At 38.6% G+C, this 21,361-nt stretch overlaps 1 protein-coding gene across 16 annotated transcripts in view; it reads right to left on the minus strand.

Moving 5' to 3' along the window:
* Positions 1 to 21,361, minus strand: part of Camk2d (calcium/calmodulin dependent protein kinase II delta) — a 243,671-nt gene that overhangs the window by 23,844 nt on the left and 198,466 nt on the right. For 6 of the 16 annotated variants that reach the window (XM_051185539.1, XM_051185537.1, XM_051185538.1 and 3 more), the window contains 3 exons: positions 19,393 to 19,452; positions 17,110 to 17,151; positions 14,698 to 14,746 (listed from right to left, as the gene is read on the minus strand). In XM_051185539.1, coding sequence (XP_051041496.1) covers positions 14,698 to 14,746; positions 17,110 to 17,151; positions 19,393 to 19,452 — 151 coding nt within the window. The remainder of the gene's footprint in view (positions 1 to 14,697; positions 14,747 to 17,109; positions 17,152 to 19,392; positions 19,453 to 21,361) is intronic. The other 10 variants (XM_051185550.1, XM_051185548.1, XM_051185549.1 and 7 more) reach the window with 3 other exon arrangements.

Genomic DNA, 21,361 nt, shown 5'->3' on the forward strand with positions numbered 1-21,361 from the left:
GGCTTATTATCACCACAAAAAAAAAAAAAAAAAAGATGACCTAGCATCTCTATTAGTTTCCCAGCTTCTGCCTCTCAGGCTTCTTGGAGATGCCTTGGAATGTTTTGCCTCTTAACCCTTGCATTCTTTAACCTACACATGTAGAAATACATAGATACAACACGGTGATAACATGTGATCTGAGAGTTGATGTTGGTAACTAAGATGAAAGTAAAACAAGCTGGTTTTACCTTCTGGGATATCAAGGAAAGTAGGAGCATGTGACAAATACTATTGCCACTGAAATTACTATACATTGAGAATTTATTGTTCTGAGAATTATGATACTGTGAAAAAATGCAATCATGTACATCTATGTTTCTGACATAGCACATTCACAACAGACACCAAAGCTTAGGCTTTAACCCAAAGCAAAGGATCTTATTATTTAAAATTGTATTTTTCAGTTTTTGTTCTTTCTTGATGTGTATGCTAAAATGGAACTCTGGCACTTATGCATGCTAAGCATGCATGAACTTTATCTCTAAGATTTTTACCTCTAAGATTATGAGAGGTAGTTTCATGTGTGCAGAAACCTATAGAAGTAAATATTGCTATTGGCTGGATATTCTAATGGCTGCTAGGCCATGGTTTAACTGGTGTACAATATGCTTCTCTCTTTATCAGTTAAATAACTATTCTTGCTACTACCGAACACTACTCAGATCCTAGAAAACACACACACACACACACACACACACACACACACACACACACACACACACATCTACCCTAAGGAAATTGGTATGCTAGTTTGGGGAAGTGAGGCAGTAACCCAAGAAGTAAACTGGTATTTGTGCTAATCACACATGTTAGGAGAAAAGAACAAGGAAGAAGATGACAAGAATGGCTGTTTTTTGTAGGGATGCACTTGTAAGCAGCGTTTCTGTAGAAGACCTTACATACATAGGGCAACATGTGATGAGAGACTAGAATGGAAAGGTGTATCAGGACACACCAGGAAGTAACAGGAAACACAAAGGCAGTAAGGCAAATGCTCGTTTCACAAACCAGGAAGAGTGCTCTACATGTAGTAGAGAAGAGGTCAGGTGGGAAGGGAGTTCTGTCAGGGCGAGGCTCTTAATGGATTCTAATGGATTTGGCAAAGCACTGGAGAATTCTAAGCAGAACACAGATATATTTTAAAAGTGGTAGTCTGAACACTGTGTCAAGAATAGACCACAGATAGAAAATGCAAAGGAGAAGCTGTGCCAATAAGCAGGCAAAAGATGCTGTTATTTTGGGCCACAACAGTAGAGAAGGAGTCAGCAAATAAAAGCCAATTCAAACCTAACAAAACAAAAACATCACAGTATGTATTCTGAAGGAGAACCAGAGGATTTGCTGACAGACTGGATGTGGGCTATCAGTACAACTGATGACACGGGTATATTAAAGGACCTGCACTGTGACACAGTTATGTCAAATTCAATCTATAATTTATAGGTGCATTTGAACACAGATATGGAAAAAGGTTGGAGACTTAGTAACTTAGAGTAATGCAATATGATTCAGACCCTGTAGACTGAAACACCTACAGAATGAGGAAGGAGGAATGGGGAGTGTCTTGTGGGGGTGTCCATGAGCACTGACATTTTAAAAACATCCTACTCATGGTGGATGTGGTGTCAAATACATTCACACAGACTATTTGCCTATGTATCTATGCAAACAGTGAGGAGGCAGGGTGGCAGTGGCACAAGCCTTTAATCCCAGCATTCAGGAGTCAGAGGCAGGTGGATCTCTGAGTTCAAGGACAGCCTGGTCTACAGAGCGAGTTCTGTAACAGCCAGGATTACATAAAGAAATCCTACCTTGGCAAATAAAAGAAAGGGAGGAAGGAAGGGAGGGTAGAAGGGAAATGCAGAAAGGAAGGAAGGAGGGAAGAAATAAAGAAAAAGGAAAAAAGAAGGAAGGAAGGGAGAGATGGAGGAAGGAAGGAAGGAAGGAAGACTTGGAAATGGTCAAATTTCAGTACAGTTTTAAAACTTTCTGTTCTAATCAAAAGAGATCAAACCAGCCATTCAAAGGAACTCGCATGTTGCTAAGAGTGTCTTTAGGGTGCCACTGTGATCACTTGCAAGGGATCAGAGGGACAATATGGCTCTGGCAGAGGTGTTCATTTCTACTACAGTAAAGTGAATCACAATCTTCATCAATGAACCAGTTCTCCTGTCCCATAAAACAGATCAGCAAATTCTTCCCAACAATGGCTAACAGAGTATATCATGTGCCAAAAGAAACAAGGATGCACTGCATAACACAAAACCTTTAGGAAGAAAACATCTATTTGTGCACCAGGACGAACAGTTAATCTTTAACACTGACTAAAATAACAATGCAGAACAGAAGTCATTCACGGGGAACTGCAGGGTGTACTGGGTTTCATCTGAGAGCTGGGTTCCTGACTGCCTGCCTCTCCATTTCTCACACACACTGGATTTTCAGGCATAAAAAAATGAATGATTTCAAATAGTTTAAATATAGGTCCCTCTGTGGGAATTACATGTTACAAGCACTAGAATTTTCACATGTGATGGTAGTTATGTCCTTAAGTGAACTTTTTTGTTTTTTGCTATTTGACATGAGATACCTTCTCTGTGTCTTCAGGGTTAGCTTTTACCTCCCAATAGTGTCTTGCTTCAGGCTCTATAATTCTGTAAGTTTTAGGGCTTCCCACCACACCTGACATTTTAGGTTAAAATTTTAATGTCTGCATTATTCCTTGTTTTATAATTATCTCGGTGTTACCCAGAAACCGAGAACTAGAAAACAAAAGACAAACTGTAGCTATTTAAAGGGAAATTTTACTCTGTTCCATCCCAGGGTGCTTCACTTTCAGAAATGAGAGAAGACCAAAAATGGTTAAGGGCAGTTCTATCATTCATGACTCCTAGCTCTAATATTAGGTCAGGTCCTTCCAGGCTAAACCGCATGCCGGAAATAAGCCTTGAAAGGCAACTAGCGAAATGTCAAAACTAAAGGCAGGAATACACCAGGGAACCAGGAGAAGCAAAATTCCACAGCATTTGAACTGGGTTAGGCAGGAAAGTCACCAAGGAGCTCATTTCCATAGGCATTCTGAAACAAGTCAGTGTCAGGTTTGCCAACCACAGACTTGTCACTGGCGCAGACAAGTCCTGAACCCGTGCACACAGCTAAGGCTTCTCTCCTCCCCATCTGCAACCTGGAGTCAGGGTTCTAATGCACCATTCAGAAGTCGCTTCCTTCACCAGTCATAGGATAATAAACCTGGCAGAGTTCTAACAGAGAGCTCAGTATTTGCACCCCATTTCTGTTCTAGACTACTGTCCAAGGAATAGTCTTGACATTTCTCTATATTTAAAAACTTAGATTCCCAAAGCCTGGGCTTAGTGTTTACAAATCTGTATGCTTGCTAGAAAACCTACCAGACATGTATCTTCATCATCTATTTTCTGGGAGAGTTTCATGTATTATTCCAAATACACAGCATTGTATTGGGCCCAAAGAAGGCACAAGTTCAGAACTGTGAGATTCAGGGCATCAGCTGTCAGTGTGACTGCAGCTCCATGGCTCTGTGACTATGTTCCCCAAGCTCCCAGGTATTCTTCTGAAAGACTGCATTACTAAGATTTACTTAGTAGTAACATTTTCACCAAGATAGAGTCAATAGATACTCTGAGGTCATCTTCATGACAAGGGTGTGTCTGATTAAAAACTATGAACCATCTTTATTTTATTTACTTTTCCCTAACAAAGGATAATTTCCATACAAGTGCAGCTCCTACTCGTATTCACTTTGCAATGCAGTACCTACTTTACATGGGCTTGGCCTCAAGAGCCCTTCAACACACACTTGCTGAAAGACGAGCTGAGGGAACACTTCAAGAAAGAACAGGAAGGGCTCTCACTCTGTCTCTTTGCTCTCACCAATCTACAAGTATCATCCAATCTCCCTTATCCTTCAAACAAAACAGACCGACTCTGTCTGACAGTGTGTGTCCTTCTTCCCCTCCCCTTCCCCCATGCCTTGCATACCTGCCACACAGCTTCATGATGTTCCTTCCTCTGTGGACACCATACTGCATCACTCACCCGAGGGAACCTCCTGACATGTCCCAGGTGCTTGCTGCATTTTGATGGGGGTGTCACCTGAATTCCTTATCATGGTCCAGTGCTCCTATGACTACATCTTCCCTCCTCTCCAGTCTCATCTACTACAGTTTGGGTTTGAATTTCACTCCCTGGTAACACCTTCGGCATCCCATGTAGTTTGGATATATGGTGTTTTGTTTTTATTTTTGCTTTTTCTTAATGTGATTTTTATTGTTTTATCCTTATGTCCTCCAATGTTACCAGAGTTCCTGATTTTTAACAAACTTTCTATCAAATCAAATCAGTGAAAGAAATAAATGCCCATTCGCTTCTCAGGGTCTGTCCTCAGTCAGCATTTAAGTACAGTGTTGTGTGGAGCATGGTGTCAGGCAGGAATGGCTCAAATGGCACTCCAGGAATGAGTGACGTGTGCTCAGCAAAGAGGGAAGCCTCATCACGCGATTTAGTTTCAATATTCCTCATCATAGGGATATTCTTCCATGTTTACTGTCTCAGGCAGCAGGCAGGCCCTTCAGTTTCTATTGAAGCTGAGGAGAGTGGCCATCTCCTGGTCACTCAATTGGAAGTCAAAAACCTGAGAGTTCTCACGTTTATGTGCTGGTGTCACAGACTTGGGGATCACCACCACATTCTTCTGGATATGGAACCGAATCAGAACCTGGGCTGAGGTTTTCTTGTACTTTGCAGCTATCTCTTTGATCTTGGGGTCCTCTAGGAGTGAAGGGTATTCTGGCTTGGCCCAAGGCCTATCGGGGGAGCCCAGGGGGCTGTAGGCTGTTCTGTTTTTATGTCTTCTGTATGGAATGTATTTCTCCTTTCTCACTTCCCCTACCAATTAATACAATTCCTTACCCTTAAAGCTAAGCTCAGAAGTCAGATATTCAAGGGGCTTGCTTGGGAAGACTGCAGTCTCAATGAGAGTTTTGGATCTGTGTTTCTATAATTCGGAGGCATTGACTGAAAGAGTAAGAGTGTGTCATCATCCCATCATGAAGACCTTGCATTTAATGGCACTGCAGCACCCATGTTTCTACACCTGGAAACTAACACAGATCCTTTGGGATCAGAACTGATGCTAACTCTTCAAAAGGCTGTTGTGGGCTCTGCACCATGGAAAAACCCCTAGTGCAGAAGATCTGAGTTTTAAAGATTTCTTTTGTGATATTTGCTTTTAATTTATGTGTACAAATATTTTTTCCAGCATGTACGGGTGTGTATCACTTTCTGGTTGGTGCTGGGTTAAACATAGGAAGTGTATAGATACCCTGGAACTTGAGCTAGAAATAGTACATGTCCATGTTGGTGCTGAGAACCAAACCTGGGTCCTCCGTAAAAGCACTTTTAATCTAATTCTAATCATTTGAAAACAGTGACACTGTCTCCTTTTGTCAGCTAGAAATGGAGCTTCCGTGAATTTAGTTCTACTTAAGCTCTCCTAGTCAGTAGGTGATAGGGCCAAGATTAAACAGCTGAAATTTAACCATGTCTCAGTTACTATAAAGATATGAGCAGGAGCAATTATAAATGCCCTCAAAGGACAGAGGTTTTCTACAGACTCAATTTTCCAAAGAAAACCACACACACACAAAAGAAAATAAGTAGTTCCTCCTCTGACTGATTCTTATCTCAGCAATACTCTTATGAAAATCCTGTATTTCAGTAGCAGATTAGAAAACTCTGCAAAGAAAAACTCACAGTTAAATAAACACAAACTCTGTGCATCTCATGACACCCTAACAACATTCCAGCATAAACCAAACCTGAATATTTCCATCACCAGTTGGCATCGCAAAATGGTTATGGAAAGTCCTACAGGGCTCTGCTACTAAATGAAGAGTTACAAGCAACTAACACCACCCAATAGAGTGAGACTTTGTCTTCCCCAGGAATGAGTTTCCTGATTGGTTACCAATATTGAGTGGTCAGCCCTAGAAACATTTATATGCAGAAAACACTGAACAAACTTGGCAGGTTGTATTTACATATTTACCCATTCATACGCATTTACCCATTTGTATGTATTTGTAACAGCAATGGTCAAAGAACAGAAGATTGAATTTGGAAGGGAAGTGGGGGCGAGTGGACACAAGGGAGGCAGGGAGGAAACTGTGTAATTATTTCTTAATTAAGTTGTAAAAAGAATACTCTAGAAGTTTGTAGTAGTAAATATATTGGATCTATTTCACTTATAGGAAGAATCACAATATAATCATATTATTTCACAGACTTTTCAGATATATTTATTAGCAGAAAGCAGTACACACTGAGAAGGAGATGGCATTTTAAGGAACTACTTCATTATGACAAGTAATTTAATAATCACACAAAATTCACAGTAAGAAAAAAGGTAAGTAATTGAGATTTAACTTCTATACACAAACAAATGAGTTCAACTAGTGATTTTAGACATTAGGTTTTTATATGCTGGGTATGTGTGTAGCCAAAAGACAACCCCAGACTTTGATCCTCACTGACACCTTGCCTGAGACAGGCTCTCTTTGCTGTTCCTAAGCTATGTTCACCAGGCAGACTGGCCCCAGAGCTCCTGTCTCCAACTCCTGTCTCCCTTTAATTACGCATGCTGGTACTATGGGTTCTGGGGATTCAAACTTATGTCCTCACACTTACACAGTAAGGGCTTTTACCCACTAATCCAAATTTCTAGCCCATAGATAGGGTTATCATAATTTCTCATGGTTAATATTTTTAGAATATAAAATATGTAACTCCTTTGGTACTGGAATATATCCAAACTACTAACTTTATACTGCGACTGATGACATATGTATATATGTTAGCAGAATCTTCCAATTGTAAATGTATCATCTACAATGGCATTAATTTATTACAGTTGTTTTTTTGCTTTTCAGCTTAGAATTAAAAATGTTTCTATGATCATTTTGGGTAGCTTACATGACTAACATCTATAATATTTTTTATCTATCTATATTTATTCACCCATAGGATTTTTTTTGGGGGGGGAGGCAGGGTTTCTCTGTGAAGCCCAGACTATCCTATAACTCACTCTGTAGACCAGGGTGACCTCAAACTCAGAGATTCACCTGCCTCTGCCTCTCAAGTGCTGTGATTAAAGGCATGTGCTGCCATAGATCTTACAACAATCTGTTAATAGTATTATATCACAGACATGTATGGGAAAGGTTAAAAGCATGAATTAGTGAATTCAGCATCTCAATTGTGCTTTTAGAAGCCAACTGGAATGACAGAGAAGTTAAGTGACCTGCTCTAAGCAAGTTTAATAAAGGATGAAATTAGAAGTAGACTGCAGAATGCTGATCCAGCCTGGCTATTGCTGACCTTTTATATTTCACATCACTACAAACAGTGGTAAGGATACATTTTGAACCGATGGAGGAGATGGGATGTGATCAAAGCTATAATTTATAAATAACTCTAAATTTACACCCTATTAAATAGGACCATTTTTAAAACTAGGTAGTGGGAAAAACAAACACTTGAATAGAATCAAGAAAGCATTGCATTTGACGTAATACCTATACAACTACTATTATAATGAACTGAGAGCTGGCTAGCTATAAAATGTCTGACGCTATGGATGTCGAGGCTGTCAATTATCTATTTCTTTATAGACTGGGTCTCCTTTTGTATCCCAGGCTAGCTGAGACCTGCTTGTGTGGTTCAGGATGGCTTGGAACTTAGTACTGTCCCACACTTGCCTCCAGAGAGGTGGGAAGGCAGGTGACATATGGAATCCTTCTAAGACTCATATAGAGTACTACCTCTTAATAATAAATGTCAGATGTTAAAGGTTTTAAATTACTAAAATGAGTCCAAAATTCATAAGTCATGACCTAACCGAAGTTTAGAAACTGGTAAATGGAATCTTAAAACACATCCACAGAGAATTCCTAGACTTCTGCAGACAGCAAAATTAAAGCAGGCTCAAGGCCTGCATATAAAACAGGATAGTTTTAAATGTAACCTGCCTGTACCCACAATGTACTATAAGTCACCTTCAGATTACTTACAATACCTTGTATGATGTAAAGTCAATCCTGTGCAAACACTTGATGTTTTGGGTGGTTTTCAACCTGTGGTTTGCAACCCCTTTGGCCAACCTCTACCTCCAAAAATATTTACATTATGATTCATAAATAGGTAACACAGTTATAGTTATAAAGTAGCAACAAAAATGATTTTATGGTTGGGAGTCATCACAACATTGTCACCACACCATGAGGAACTGTATTAAAATGTCTTAGCATTAGGAAGGTTGAGAACCACTGGTAAAGGATGATGACATCATGTATGTTCACCTTGGTTTTGTCTGATATTTCCTGGCATCCTTTTTATGAGATGGAATCCCCTTCACCTCCAAAAGTTTGATTCTTGGTTGAATTTTTAGATGAGGACAGTGTGGGTGTTGTATCTGACTGTATATGTGTTTAGAATTTATGGATCATTTAATTAAATAGTACTATATCATTTTGTACACACACACACACACACACACACACACACACACACACACACACACTTTCCAGTATGGGGGGTTGAACCTAAAGTCTCACACAGGCTGCGAAAGTGCGCCATTACTGAATTAATTCCTTAGCCTCTCTATAGCTATTTTAAAAATAATTGCATTGTATAAAATTATAAAAAATTCTATTTCTAGAAACTCTAAGCCCCATAATTTATTAATATAGAATGAGTTTGTTTTTCTGTTATAGAAGTATAGTTCTCCCTACCTCTCTCTTTGTCTTAACTGTGTTGGGAACAGTTTTGATCCTATATTTTGTCAGAAGGGTTACTTACACAAGCAGGAGGCAGCCACTGATGAAGACTCAAGATACAAGCTTGATAGGAGGCAGCCGACACTGAGCAAATCAGTGAGGCCACACTGGTTTAAATAAATAAGAAATGTGGTAAAAGGTGAAACATCTAGAGAAAAGGAGAATGTTTGTGCACTGCAGGTTAGTGCCAAGTTTTCTGTCTGAATCCTATGTTTCTGGTCCATTAAGGGTCTAAAGATTATCAGGTACATACATACACACAGGCAAATTCTTTTCTCTTAAAAACATCAAAAAGGAAATTGTGGGTTAGGAATCTGCAAGAAATTATTATATATACTACAAGCTGTCTAAAACAGCTTAGGCTGATAGAATGGTACAATCACGCCCACTCCTTGAACAAAGCTGTTTCTTGACTCATGTGTCTTCTGAAAGTGGGATGTTCAAGCAAGAGAAGTCCTGAGTGACAAGCAGCATGCAGGTGTGAAGAAGAGCAGCATCTGATTGTCTACCCCATGAAGTCCCCCACAGAAAGGGGTCTTTTCCTCAAGGAAACAGTCTGCACGCAAGGGTCACTGAGTGTAAGTATTTGGTGACCACACTGCACACTAATGAGTGGATTTAGAAGAGATATACACAAGGCTCATTCCCCAAGAGATTGATAGAATATCTCAGGAGTTGACAAGGGGGTGTTATCAGACACCAGATCCCACGCAGATGATAAGGGTCCTGCATCTTTGTCTTTAACGGGGCTTTCTGAATGCATGCTATACAGCTTCTTTACCGTCACCCCAGGAAACAGAGAAAGGGTTGAGCAAAGGTGTAGCCCCTGCCAGTTGATCTCAGAATTAGTGATTTCTGCTTGGTGTGCTGGGCTGCACTGGGCTAGACATGCAAGGTAGATGGCATGCGGCAAGAAATCCAAATGAGTAGCTGAGTGGTGAGTCGAAGTGACATGCTGGAAGCAGGATGAGTGACAGGTGGTAAGGACACACAAAGCCCAACTTCCACAGGTGACACACAAATCTGGCATGCTGGGAAAGAGCATCAGGTGGAGCAACTAGGTGTGCTCATCAGGAAGGAGCTGGCGTTGAGCAATGATGCTGAGTGGGTTAGGAGGTGGAGAGGCATTGTGGCATACAGCGACAGGCCCTGCAAACTGTGGCTGCAGCCACAAACCAAAGGACAGTCTTCACATGCAGACAGTGTGGAAGCATACCCCCATACCTATAGAAAGGATCACTGTTAGATGTGCCAGCCACGACTGAAAGGTTAATGGCGACACTGGTTGATAAAACTAGAAATTAATGTAAAATTTGAAATGTATTTAACATGCAAACAGCTAGTTCAACAATTCTGACGTAGTGGTTTGTATTTTTAAGAGAGTTAGTTTTAGCAGGAGAAATTTTATTTTGTATCATGGGCTATGGCCACTTCCTGTCTATGGCGGTAACTATCCTGTGTTATAATGCCATTACCTTTCAAACTATTACTAACTCTCCATGACACTGAATAGTTGCTGAGCCTCCTGACACAGCATCAAAAATAATATCTGACTTCCTAAAACAAGACAATATTAGGGAGTTGTGCAAAAAAGTTGGCACCAGGATGTGAGCTCTCTGACTTAGGAGAAAGAGAACAGTGAATTCTGGGAGATTTGTAAGAAGATCACTAGAGTAGGGGAGACCTCGGGATACATGCTTAGATAGGAACATGGGGGCTATAATGTAATATATTTGTTCTGTTCATTTTTTTTTTTTTTTTTTTTTTTTTTTTTTGTGCCAGGCTCTTTCTACATAACTGAGTTTGGCCTCTAACTAGTGATCCTACAACTTTATCATTCTGAGTGTTAGGATTATAGGAAGGTATCACTATACTCACATTCTTAACTATATTTAAACAAAACAAAAGAACCTTGCCCCCTCCCACCCCCCCCCCATACACAGAACCAAACAACAAAGTTTTGGCTCAATCATGGGGAGATTTAAGTCTTCCTTGCTCATTGTTCCTATTATTTATGGAATTAGGAGAAATGGGCCTACCTTTCAGAAAAAGAGTTTTATGTACAACACACATGAGGTTTTGGCTCTACATCTTTGATGTCTCTTGACCATGACTAGTTTACAAAGAGCTCAGGTGAAAAGAAGGCTTTCAGTCAATACTTGTTGAATGAATGAAGAGACCCAGATATCCTACTCTAAGCAGTTCAAAACTAAGGCGTAGATAGGAGCCTGGGAGAACCCAGGCCACTAAGAGAAACCTAACAAGCAGACATAAATGAAAACAATCTTCTCCCAGTGCTGGCTTCCAGGGTAATCCTTATTCTATGCCTAAAACTTTCCACTCATCTATTTACTACTTTCTGCTGGCTTTCTTATGCAAACAACTGGCCTGGCTCCCCTAAGACGCTGTGCTGCTGATGTACTTAAATTCTTTCTTTGATTAGACCACCTGATGTGTGACCTACCCATGCTCTCTGTAGTTAAAACACTGGACTGTGGTAGGGAAATGTCTAGTTGCTAAGTGTGTGGTTTCATCTGAGTAATAAAGTTTTATACAACCCTGCTCAGACAGCATGGACAGTGGAAGGAATTAAAAGGAATTTTTTAGATGTGATATACTCATGCATAAAGAACATAGTTTTGGTCAGATTATATAATGGTCTTTGTAAGTTCCAACATGGAAGATATCTATGTCATTTTGCCTTCTAATGGAGCAAAACAATAAGCATGCTTCCAATACACTACACAGAGTGTGGCAAATCCTGGAGTGAACAGAACAAAATTATCCATGTGAATTAAGTATATCAAGCCTTTCATGGGGAATTATTCAATGACTGGACAGAGAGAGAGAGAGAGAGAGAGAGAGAGAGAGAGAGAGAGAGAGAGAGAGAGAGAGAGTGTCCAGCAGAAGTATATCACCAACAAAACAAGCTCATCAAAATGAGGTCTAGTCTTTCACATTCTGCCTCCCTTAACATCTACAATGATGCCTGGGCAATCTTCCAAAGCAACTTCTAGTCCTAAAGGTTTCTAGACTGTGTTACCATTAAAAGAACCAGCTATCAAACAGGTGCACTTGTTTTAGAGAAAAGACAGTGAGGCCTAATAGGCATCAATAGGCATTTCTATGACTCTGGCCATCTCTGCGCTATAACAATCAAGCAGAAATGTAATTTATTCATTAGGCACCAGAATATAAGTGAAACTCTGTGTTCAGTTATCAACTAGGCATTTCTTTTAATCTTATGCTATACTTTTTAATATTAATGTTACACTTAGTTTCTCTACTATTTGGTGTATGTAAATTCAGTACAACTCTAAAAAATAGTGCTTCCATTTTCCAAATCCCTTAGGGAACCTTTGATTTGTTTGGTCTTGGCTTGCTTCTTTGAGGCAGGTCTCACTGTGCTATAGGGGCTGACCTAGAACTTGTTTCCTATGGACACTTGGCCTTGAACTCTGTATTTTTTGCATCAGCCTCTTAAGTGCTGGAATTACAGAAGTGTGCTATTATGCCCTCTGAGAGACTCATATTAGACACTGATATTTATCTAAATTAAAGTAAGTTATCCGGAGAAAGTATTTAATAGCTGTAGTAGAATTCAGATGAGAAACATGACAAACTAAAGCCATTCTCATAATTACCAAGGTGTGAAAAATGTCCAAGATGGATGAAGTACATATAATGGGGTGTTGGCATTCCCCTTATACTCAATTCCTCAGGTGGATAACAGATAGGTTTTCAGACACTTGATTAAAAATTGAGGCCAGAGAATGGGGTGGGGACTAAGGTCTAGCAGGCCTCAGCAGAGGCTGAAAAGTAAACATAGGAGAAAACTCTCTGGCAAAGAGGACAGCTGGAGAATACCCCTAGTTGAGGCCAACAGAACCCTGACCCTGAATAGGTCCAGAGCTCCACAGAGTGCTTAAAGTGGCCTGTAAAGCATTCCTCCTCAAGCAGAGATTTCAGATGCTAGTGAGACAAGGAACGCATGGAACTGTAATCTAGAACTGCATGTAACAGAGCATGTGTGAAACAGATCAGGTTATGCGAATAAGTCAAAAAGTTCACACTATATGACAAACCCCTATTTGAGTCCTGAGCTCTCTCCCCGCCTGGCCTACTCCCTTTGTTGGAAGTATACCACCCCCCCCCCACCTGCCCCACTCCATAAACTGTTTCTGCTTCAGCAGCAGCTACGGCAGCGTTTGCTCAATTCTTTGTTCCGGTACACAATAGCCTAGAACCTCCCTAGGAGTCCCACCAAACACTTACATGAGCTGGTACCAAAATCACATAAAACATGTCATTTAGTTGAAGAATCAATTATTTTAAAACAAGGAGAAGATGATGTTCCCTGAATAACTAAATGGTGCATCTGTTTATTTGGCTTTAAAAAAAAATGTCTTTAACACATTCACAAGATTAGTTCTGTTCAAATTTTAGGCCAGGGGTAAAAGTGGGATGAATAGACTTAATAGTACCTTTGACCCTTGACACTGCTATCCATTTTTGCACTCTAAGAAATAACAAGAGGTTCCCCGAAGTAGAGGTAGGGCAGTGTGCACTAGTAGCATAAAGAATACATGTTAACAGTGTCAGTTAACTAAGAAGAAAAAGGTCAGCAAAGGTTACTGTCAACCATATCCTGCAACCATTTTCATTTCCTAAATTGTCCATATTTCTCCTTGACCTGGGATTTCCTGGTTCTTCACTCTATAGCATAAGTACATGTTTTTTTCTTCAGGACTTTAATGCCACCGAAAAAATTATAGCATTTAGTGACATTTGTGGGTAAGGTATTTTTAAGTTAAGATTTAGATAATTGGTTAATCACATCTTCCAATTCTTCAAAGCATTTATCTTTAAATTTTTTTTTGTTTTTGCTTTAAATATCTTTACCATTCTAATTCCTTTTGTCTGCATACTTTCTAGTGAAATGGACTCCTAAAAGCGAAGCTGCAACTATAAAGCTACAATAAAAACACAAAACTGCACAAGAAACTGAAGCAAAATTAACACTTTAAAACCAGCACCATGGTCAAAAGAAGTAGGGTAACTGGAAGTGAATATTGAGTGTGTTTCTGCAGAGATTTCAACAGCTAGAAAACTCTGGCAAACAAAATGAAACAGATGTCAAGAATATGTTAAGAAAGTATGTGAAACCTAGGCCAAAAGGCGTCCAAACAGAAAGCTTCCCTGGCATTTAATGGAATGCCATTCAAAGGTTTAAAAAAAAAAATACTAGCATATTTTCATACCACTTCCTTTGACTATTAATCTTGAATGTAGTCTTCTATACAAATTTTAGTGATATAACTAAAGCGCACATGTATTTTATGCTCTTTTTTGTTTACTTGTTTGTTGTTTTGTTTTTGTTTTGTTTGAGACAGGGTTTTTCTTTGTGGCTTTGTAGACCAAGCTGGCCTAGAACTCACAGAGCTCCGCTGGCCTCTGCCTCCCGAGTGCTGGGATTAAAGGCGTTTACCACCACTGCCAGAATATTTTACTGATGTGTTTAAAATTAGCCATCCTTAGATCCTTAGCTGTGAAGTCAACAGAATGGTTGCATAGATCACATCTTAAAATTTAAAACACATAAAATGTGAAAAACATTGATATAGTCATAGTGGTTCATTGTTCAGATTAATGTATTCATAAAAAATGAATTTCTTTTGGGATAAGCTTTTCTACAGTCTAAACTTACTGGTCACTTGGGACAAGCATGCTGTAATGGATGTGGAGGTCTAAGTTAGGGCTTCCCGGGTTTTTGACTCAAGCCTACCTTTCACATCTTCATCCTCAATCGTGGTGTTCGAGCTCTCAGTTGACTCCTGATAAGAAGAAAAGTCAGTGTTAAACGTCACACAAAAAAATTACTGATTCTTCTGACACACTTGTCTGGTGGTACATACATATCATGCAAATTTCTTCAGCAGGCTGTGTGCATATGCTGACATGCAAATGGACAAATAACATCAAGTGATTTCTCAACAGAAACAAGATGTCATATACTGCAAACATTTCAAAGGGAGGACTCTGGCCATCTAGTCACCGATGCCTGATAAATCCAGGTGATTTGTAGAAGTACAAGAAGTATGTAGTTTATTTAAAAATTGAGTAAGATGGCTTCATAGTACAGCGCAGACACTGTGATTTTGGGAGGAAAAATGGAGTATTTTAGGAGGATACACTGGCAACTTAGAATACATGATTTTGTGCTGGGCACTGTGTCGAGCATAGACTTTGCAACTGTGTGTCTACCCGCCATCTTTGTAGAGAAAAGGCATCTTCTCCATCATTTGATTCAGAAGCTGGGGCTACCAAGCTGAGCCAGGCTGACTATAGTTGTCAGAAACTGTTTCAGCTTTATATCTCAGGACACTGGAATCATAAAGAATAATTTATTTTCAAGGTCTGTTAGACTTTTCTTATTCTTTTCTAACTCAGAAACAGTCACTCAAAAGGAAATCTCTTGGTACAATGAAAAGACAAAGCTCTTTTGAAAACTCCAAATTAAAGTAAAGAGCAGCAAGCACTTTTAAAAGTGCACTTCAGCTGCTGGTGGTAAGATACGCTTCTTAAAGTAGTTTCGTTAAAATGTACCAGTGAAATGTATTCTAGCAAAGACATGTCTCAGTGTTTGTAAGTATTCATTTTCCGCTAGGAATTATTAAAGGTCAGAGCTGAAAAATAATTGACATCAAATTTCCAGTCAATAGTTATATGTTCAGTGAATGGAAAACAAGTTTAGGTAGATGATGATGATGATGATGATGATAATAATAATAATAATGTCAGTATTCATTTATAGATTTGGTATTTTTGGAAAACCATCTATTTATATAAATACCTTTTATAGTATTTAAACCGAAGATATAAACTAGCTACTGTCCAGAGTCTCCACACATACAAACCAAGAAAAAACAATCATGCATTTCTTTTATGTGATGTGGCATTCAGAATTAAACTTAAAATGAAGGTTAAACCCATGCACTTAAAAACAAATGAATTCATGTAAGCAATAAATACCATGCAGCAACTCTTACAAATGACAGAGCTAGAATTATGGCAGTGTCCGCTCCTGCTGCTTTTTATTTGATAGTACCATTAATGGGATTGTTCTCATATGTGCTGGCCCTGACTACCTCTTTTGGGACCCAGAACATCTCCAGGGTTATGACACTAATGTATTTCTCAGATTAAGACCACAAAACACTTTGTTTTTAATATGGGTTGGTGAACTATTGAACCAGAGGTGAAATATATTTCCTGATTTTTCAGCATTGTTGATTAGAGGAAAGAGGAGACCTGTGACTATATTCAGTACCTTAGAAAAGTCATGCATTTTTTTCTTTCCCTTAGATATGATAGTGCACAACAAGTTATAAGCTGGGCATAGAATACATTGAGAAAACGTCTCCTTTAATTCCTCAGACATGTGTGCAAGTCAAGTGTTGGTAGGAACATGGTATACACAATTTATAATAGGTAGAACATATTAGTCGTCATTCAGCTTAATATTTTACTATTATTATAATTCATATAGATAGACAACAAACAAATTTAACAAGAAATGGAACCCCCCGATTATCTTCAATTTCATGGCAAACAGTAAAACCACCAGCAATATCACCAGTGACAGGAGTATAAAAACAAGCAAACAACAACAACAACAACAACAACCACAACAAAACCACAGTGACAATAGAACAGAGACACATGAAAAGTTGAAAAACAACATTAAGCTTTAGGAAAAAAAAAAAAAAAAAACAAAGTTGTCATTTTTGAAGACAATGGAATGACAGCAAGAAATTCTGAAATTTCATGTTGTGGGTGTTCATCTCACAATGCACAGACAGGTACAGAGAAATAAAAAGGTCACAAGGAATTGCCTAAGGTACAGTCATCTCACAGAAAGACTGTAAATGTTGAATCTGACCCTCATCTTTTTTTTTTTTTTTATTCACTAACAGATCACCAATTTCTCCCTCAAGCTATCAAGCTATCATCCACTTCCATTTGAAAGGAGTCTATGTATAATTCTAGACTAATTTAGGCTCAAAAGAACACGTGATGATGACAAGAGGGACAATTTTTTTTCTTTCCCATTTGAGATAATGAATTGGTTTTGCACAGTGCGTTTGATGAGATGTGTAATCTTATCAAAGCATATGGTGTTGATTCTTTCTGATACCTTGTTTCCGTCAGGGTTGTGGATTACAGTAGTTTGGGGCTCCTGAGTGAGAACAAAATAAAGAAAGAAACAGTTCGTATTGGTAAGTACATTCTTACTAGTCTGTGGGACAGAGCAGAGAGAGCCAACAGACAAGACTTAATAGTGACAAAGGTAAAGCCATGTCAAGGACTGTCAACAGCTGACAGGATCTCTGAGGAGGCCTCCCTGTTGAGGCCATGAGATCACACACCTCCCTACCCAGAAGCAGCATGCAAAAGACGTTATTCCTGACAGATGAATGAACAGGCAGGGTTTTGCAGTTTGGAGACCTAAAGAGGCACCTGCTGGTTCACCAGGCCCTATGCCAGGCAGAGTTGTCCTTTCTTCTGTACTGAATACTCCACTGCTATCTGTCTCAAAAAAATTGGCCAAGATCACCGTAAATAGAAACATTGGAAACGACATCAAATTCTTTGTGAAGATATTTTTTCAGCTATATTACCTTGGGACTTTACTCTGATGTTATTATAATCAATGTATAGCTTAAAAGCAAAACAAGCTGGCCTTTGGCAGTACACGCCTTTAATCCCAGCACTCCACTTGGGAGGCAGAGGCAGGCAGATCTTTGTGAATCTGAGGCCAGCCTGGTCTACACAGTGAGTTCCAGGACAGGCTCCAAAGCAATACAGAGAAACCCTGTCTCAGAAAAAAATAAATAAATAAAAAATAAAAAAACCCTATAAAACTGTCCAAAACAATACATTTCAAAGCTCATGAAAAAATTTTAAGAGTACTTAAAAAGCGTATTTAACTATTTTAGAACTAATTGTAATGTGCTATTATTATAAATACTGTGAATACATCCTATACTAATCACGTGGAAAGGAAAACTTCTATTTTATGAACTTCATTTAAAGAATAGTAAGCTGTTATGAAGAAACTATAATTTTCATATAGCTCACACAGCTTGCTATGAGAAATATTATTTGGTGGAAAATAATATTCAAATACTTATGTAAAAAAAGATAGACTGAGTACGCACACAATGACAGCATGCTTGTTGCATCCATACTGGGTACGTTAGCACCCATGAGTGGCCTTCTCTGCAGGTATGTTACCAATGGAAAGCCTGCAATCCACACTTAGAAAAACATAACTGTTGCTTCTTTTCTTTCCTTCAGTGGCCTGAGCTGTGACACTGGCCTTATTAGTACATAACCTGCCATCATTTTGATCCCTTTTTTTCTTACCCATTTTTTAAGAAAACTTTTTTTTTCCTTCTAGGGCTATGCATTGAATCCCAGGGTTTCGCCTAAGTTAAGAAAATATTCTACCATTAAGTTATATTTTTCAACCCTGATAACCCTCTGTCTTGATATGTCTTTTCCTTCAAATGTTTTCAAATTGAATCTATTACTGGTTAACCCAAATAACATTCATGCCTAGCATTTTTTTAGGCAATGACGATAAGACTCTGGGGACAGTAATGAATAAAAGTAATTTCCTGGTAAGTCAAATTATGAAAACATTTGAAGAAAATCTTATATAATCCCATGTACTAAATGTCAGTATTCAAATTTTAAATTTTAACATAACACTATTCCAATGTGTAGAACTAACTGACTTAGTGTTAACTATGTTATATTTGATTGAAGTGGACAAAACTGTCACTGATAGTTTAAGCTTCTGTTATACACTCTCATTCTTTGGAAGAAAGTGACAGTTACAATTTAATTGGAAACACAATAAACAAAAAGCTTTGACTTATGCAGTGCCTCTTTATCTCAGAAAGTGAAGTATTGCAAAGCCATGTAGTCTTTCAGTAAGAGCGAAATGGGAACTCTGAATAAGGTCTACTTTTTATATCATCTTGCAAGAATCCTGTTAGCTCTCCTTGATGTCAACACTTTCTTGGTGGAAAGAGCAATCATTTTTGCACGATCAGTAGCAATCATCACCAGAAGAGCTAAGAGTAACTGAAGTGCATTCTACTGAGTTTCCAAGCCAGCATGCAAGAGTTCTAACTGCAGAGAAAAGCACAGTGTTCCACAATGAAATGAGAAGTCTCATGTTAGAAACACATTGCTTGACAACTATCTCAAGAAAAGGAAAATGATCCAAGTAATTTTTTCTTCTACATTTTTGAAAAGAAAACAATAACAAAAGTAACAACAACAACAACAAAAACAACCTAACAACAAATGAAGTATTGACACATAGATATTGATTTAGTGAAAGCAAATGAGAGAAACAACAGCAAACAGTGCAGAACTTAAGAAGGGTACAAGAATCCAGGTATACCAGCGCCGGGGTAGGAATATTTTCTTTGGGGCTGGTTACCACGTTGGCTTTGTTGTTTATCTGTGGATATGCAGAAAATAGAAACAGAGATGCCTTAATCTTCTTGGTAGCCAATGTCTACAAGTAGCATGTCTACATGCGAATACAGACATGAAAATAAAGAGCCACTGGAGGTGGGTGGGGAAGACTGCAATGATTGATATGAATGGAAGAGCATGTCTTGTCCCTGAAGTTCACACGCAGCCTGGGCTCCTTTTGTGCAAGAATGAGACCAGCTATGACTGATTTGGGTGTGCCTCCCCCACCCCCGAGGGGCTGCAGAGTATGATGAGGCTGTAGCCATTTTCATACTCTCCAAGTAAGATCCTGTTTCCAAGTTTCCAATTATTCACTGCTATGAACACATTCCTTTATTATCTTCTTCTTCTTCTTTTATTCTCCATCCTGAAGTCACACACAGACCATCTTTCCCTGGGGAGCTATCCTTACATTGTTTACTAGATATCCAATTAAAATTGGCTCTTGTGACAAAAGTCAGGCATTAAAGTGTTTTATAGAAAATGGTAAGCTTGTGTGTCCTTTAGGGATGAATCTTCTCTGATTAAGTGAGAGAAATCAAGCTGCATTCTGTAGCCTGAGTGTGAAAGGACTTTCTTGTCCATAGTTGCCTGAAGGACATTCCTCAGCAATTTATGATATTCCATTACTTTTGCCTAGTAGGACCAAAGCCTTTCAACAACATAGGTGAGTTTATCCTTAAAGGAGATGTGGTTAATAACATGGGAACCATGTTTTGAAAGAAGCTCTTGGGGCCAATAAATATGGCAATGGCTACAGGGAAGATTCTGCGTAGACATGCTGGAGCTTGGAACTCTATTGAGTTTGGGAGTAAAGAAATAAAATACTGGCATGTAATAATCGACATTATTTTAGTTCCTTGCATAGCATATCAATATAGTTATCAAACATAAACTGAAATTCACATTCATTCTTGCATATCAAGTTATGTAGGCCATTTATATTGGATGTTTTCTTCTAAAGGGATACATCCAAAGTTTTAATATGAATGTAAATACACCTGTGAACTTACAGAGGGACATGGACTGCATATAAAATGGTTATTTACAAGTGATTACCCTACAGGCTGTTTTGGGGATGTCATTGAGAAGAAGACAGAAGGGAACAGAAATTTACTCAAGTATATGCTTGGCTTTTGTTTTCATTAACCTTTGTGTGGTTGTAGGTAAGAGCACTATTTAATTAGTTATAAGATAGTGCTCTGGATATGCAGGGTGAAAGTGTTAAGAATTCCCTTTAACTAGATACATTTTTAAGATTAGTCCCTTGACCTGTATTTTAAAAATAGTTTTGGAATTTTTTTCTTTAAATCAATTGAATACAAAATGTGTACAGCAGCCAAAAAGAGATGGGAGGTAAGGATCTAAGGTGGCATGCTACAGACAGATCAGAATATGCTCATGTGTTATAAGCTGTGTTAGGCATTAGAGGGATGCTTACAGATGGCTTTCTGTTCAGGAAGAGTGCATAGCCACCTTTTGTCCAGTAAGAAGACATTTGTAATTACTTAATGTGTGTAGGGTTTATCAGTAGATGCAAACAAGTGAAATAATCTAGAGTACTGTTTTTCCTGTTTTGAAAGGACTTTTCTCCTATGATATAGGTGCCAAGAACTGCCTTGTTTTAGTGAAAATGTGATTCATTTGTATCTAAATGCACACAAATTTATCAGCTAAAGTGCATGACTACTCTAACCGTGGTCCACATTCATACATGAACAACACACACACCACCATGTTTTGGAGGTATATACAACATTACTTCAAAATAATAAGTTACTTCTAAGTAAAGTGCAGTAGAGCTAACTTTCAGAGCCAGTTATCAAGCACCATGTTCAACCATAGTTGTCTTTTAAGTGTACATGTTAATTAATATACTTTACATCATGGAA

This window comes from Phodopus roborovskii, unplaced genomic scaffold, assembly GCF_943737965.1.
Source record: "Phodopus roborovskii unplaced genomic scaffold, PHOROB, whole genome shotgun sequence".
NCBI classification, from domain to species: domain Eukaryota; kingdom Metazoa; phylum Chordata; class Mammalia; order Rodentia; family Cricetidae; genus Phodopus; species Phodopus roborovskii.